The sequence below is a fragment of the Apaloderma vittatum genome, unplaced genomic scaffold, assembly GCF_000703405.1.
Source record: "Apaloderma vittatum isolate BGI_N311 unplaced genomic scaffold, ASM70340v1 scaffold25191, whole genome shotgun sequence".
Taxonomy (NCBI): domain Eukaryota; kingdom Metazoa; phylum Chordata; class Aves; order Trogoniformes; family Trogonidae; genus Apaloderma; species Apaloderma vittatum.
The window spans coordinates 4,671-8,208 of NW_009701454.1; the positions used below are offsets into that span (position 1 = coordinate 4,671).

General features: G+C 48.2%; 1 protein-coding gene across 1 annotated transcript in view; it reads right to left on the bottom strand.

Annotated features, from left to right (window-relative positions):
- The window catches only part of SGPP2 (sphingosine-1-phosphate phosphatase 2), a gene marked incomplete at both ends in the record, with an annotated part of 10,979 nt that overhangs the window by 1,391 nt on the left and 6,050 nt on the right, over positions 1-3,538 (bottom strand). Inside the window, 2 exons of the mRNA XM_009879147.1 lie at positions 2,395-2,484; positions 3,487-3,537. Coding sequence (XP_009877449.1) covers positions 2,395-2,484; positions 3,487-3,537 — 141 coding nt within the window. The remainder of the gene's footprint in view (positions 1-2,394; positions 2,485-3,486; position 3,538) is intronic.

Here is a 3,538-nt window from a genome sequence, read left to right on the forward strand (position 1 = left end):
GGCTCACCTTCGGCTGGGCACAGCTTCCAGGCAAGCGACTCCCAGCACCCGCGGTTTCAAGCAACTCCCGGAGCCCTTCTGCGTATTCCTCGCACAAATTCCCACTTACATTTACTCCCTCACCCGCGGGGAAAGCCGTGGACACACACAAAGCCGCGTACACACATATCCCGATGTGTGTTCTACAGCGCACAGAGCGGCATAATTCCTAAGTTAATACACATATACCAGGGGGGTGTGTGCCCATGGTTTTTTTCTGATTGAAAAAGCTTGGAGACCGGTGGCTTATTCTGCTTTTTTCCCCCAAAATCCGCCAATAAACGAGCTGCTAATTTCACACATTCCTTACTAGAGGCTGCGCAGCCCTCGGTTGCAACTCCCTTGGGGTTGGTGCATGTGCGCAAGCGACACGAAGACCTTTAGCAACACGGAATCCTTGAGCTCCCTCCGATTTCTGTGCGAAAAAACTGCTTTTCTGGGTCCTCCCGGGCTTCTCCCGGTGCTGGAGCTGCCCTCAGCGCTCCCAGGAAGCACATTCCTGCCTGTGTAAACAGATTAACCTCTCGCCAAACCCGCAATTATAAAGGAATTTTTAAAGCAAGGGCAGGCACGCATTTCTTTCGCTCAAGGTGCAGCCCTGCCGGCAAAACTTCAAACTCCTCCAAGCTCCCGGTTCCCTGCCAGGATGCTCCAAGCTCCTTCAGCACCGGCAACATTTCCACAGGCTCCGGTTTTTTTCCCTCCCTCACACTTTCATTTACTGGGAGATGCTACTCACTGCCCTGAACGGGAATATCTCATTTAATTTCCTCTCCTAACGTTACTCCAACAGAAAACGAGGGATGTTTTCTAAAAGGCCATTCTTGGTGAGGCAAAAAAAAGCAACTAACCCAAACAATCCCATTTTTTCCCATCTCCTCTCGTTCTTTAAAAAGCAACCCCTAAAAAAGCACAAAGGCCTTTTTCTTCTTTACCCTAAAATCCATCTAAATTTAGCGGAGCCTTTCATTAGGAGGGACCAGCAGGGGAAGTATGCGAAGAATTTGTGCTGATTGCCTGAAGGTCACCAGCCAAGAGAGGGTGTCTCCAGGCTTCCATTTAAGATCTTGTTTTGATCCATTAGGCCTGGAAGGGAAGGTCAAGCTATATTTTATAGATAACCTTAATCTCATAAGGGCTCCCTTTCTTACCGCCATCAAGCCTCCTTATTATAAACATCATTATCGCTTAGTAAAAAAATGCAATTATTTACGCGCATGGCACCAACCAACGACAAATGTCAAACCAAGCAGTTGGGACTTTTTACCCCTACTGGGCAAACTGGACCATCCTTCTGCCCGCTAGACGTAACGGATCATAGAATCATAGAATCATAGAATCATAGAATCATAGAATCATAGAATCATAGAATCATAGAATCATAGAATCATAGAATCATAGAATCATAGAATCATAGAATCATAGAATCATAGAATCATAGAATCATAGAATCATAGAATCATAGAACAATTCAGGTTGGAAAAGCCCCTTGGGATCATTGAGTCCAACCATTGACCCTACACTACAAGGTCACCCCTAAACCACATCACCCAACACCACATCTAAGCGACACTTGAACCCATCCAGGGATGGCGACTCAACCCCCTCCCTGGGCAGTCTGTTCCAGGGTCTGACCATTCTTTCCGTGAAGAATTTCTTCCTAATGTCCAGCCTAAACCTGCCCTGTTGCAACTTGAAACCATTCCCCCTGGTTCTGTCCCTAATTCCCTGTGAGAAGAGACCAGCACCAACCTCTCTACAATAATCAATAACAGCAAGAAAAAATCAAGGTGACACCAAAATCTGTCCTTAAAACGGGGCTGACATCTCTAAACCAGCGCCTCCAGCAAGCCTGTCGCGTAAAGTCACGCGTATTTTACAATCATTTGGGGTATTTCTGCACCTCAGGCCTTTAAGAATGAATTTCCTTCCGGCTGCAAACAAGATTGCCGTGATTTTTTCCTTTAAGTGCCTTTTTTTTTCAAGCCCAAGCTCCCCCAAAGGGCAGTTTTGCCCTCTCCTCCGTGACTCACCGACCTGCTATTCCTTCCCTGACACTCCCAGGCTGAACCAGCCCCGGAATATTTCTCAGTGACAACAGCGATACTATTGCACAAAAAAAAAAAAAAGGCTTCGGCTAAGGAGCAGCGTCGGTTGCTCAAGCGCAATTAAAATTACAAAATAATTACAATTTCAGATGCCGCCCCGACCTCACCCAGCTCCTCCCCCGTCCCACGCGGTATAAATAATTGCCCCTCGAAGAGCGAGATGGCCTGAGGGTTTCCTCGCGGCTGCTTTTCTGAAAAAATTGTGCGTCGGGACGGACGTCGCTCGGAGAAGCGGGAGCATCCTTACCAGGACCGTGTGCATCCCCGTGTAGAGCCGGCTCAGACACACCAGCGTTGAAACCACAAACGCTGCCGCCAGGCCTAGTTCAAATGGATACTGGAAAAAAAGAAATAATGCACCTGTTAAGCCGTTATTCACTTTAACATTGGTATATCCGAAAAAAAATTCACTGATGTCGTGTATCTGAAATAAAACATCCGGACCGAGTTCAGGAAGCGGCTCCTGAGCTGTGTTCTCCCAAGGAGATGAACTCAACCCAAGAGGAGACCTCGCACCGGCCAACGTGCAAAACTGCCCTGAGGTCCTGGGGTGATAGAACAGAAAGAAACCAACCCAAACTGTAAATTAATTCGACATAGAGCCTCCGTCTACCGCCCACAGGCTGACGACTGCCCAGGTCAGCGCAAAAATGCTTCTGTGGAAACGTGAAGCGCGACCACTCGCTTCCGACCCCTCTTCCTCCCGAACAGAGAGCTCGGACCTGGCTGCAGATGTCACTCGCAGTTCATAAAATGTTATTTTTCCTCTTGCTTCTCGAAGCCTTTGGAGGATTTACGGCCATTTATTGCCCCGCAGCAGGCAGCCCGGGCGCTAATCCCGATGGGTACCTGATGACTGCAGCAGCTTAAGAACACAGCAGCGCCGTGTACCGGTAGATTATTTATTTTTCCTTCTTCTTAAGGAAGCAATTAAACCATTTAATCATTTTACAGCTGATTGTTTCACGGCAGTTTCCAAGCAGCACGAGGCAGCCCGTGAAGAGCTGAGACCCGCCGGGCGCTTCTCGCTCGAGGAGGAGCAAGCGCTGCTGGTCAGAGCTTCTTGGCAGCTCTGGGACAGATCCGGGCTCCAGGGCTGACAAACACCCGTTAGGAAGGACGAGAAACGATGCAGCCAGGAGGTTATTATTGCTGGAGTACAGGAAACACGTGTCTGGAGTCGTAAAAATTATTGCTAGGGTACACGTTTGGATTCATAAAAGGAAAACGGAAATAATCAACATGCAGAAATGAATTTTCTGGGTTTTCCCTTTTTTTTTTACCCCCCCATTTCTCCTTTTTTTTTTCCCCTCCTCATTTTTTCTTTTTTTCCCCCTACCTCGTACTGGTCGGCGGTGGCGCTGAGGAAGGAGAAGGAGATGGCGGTGGCC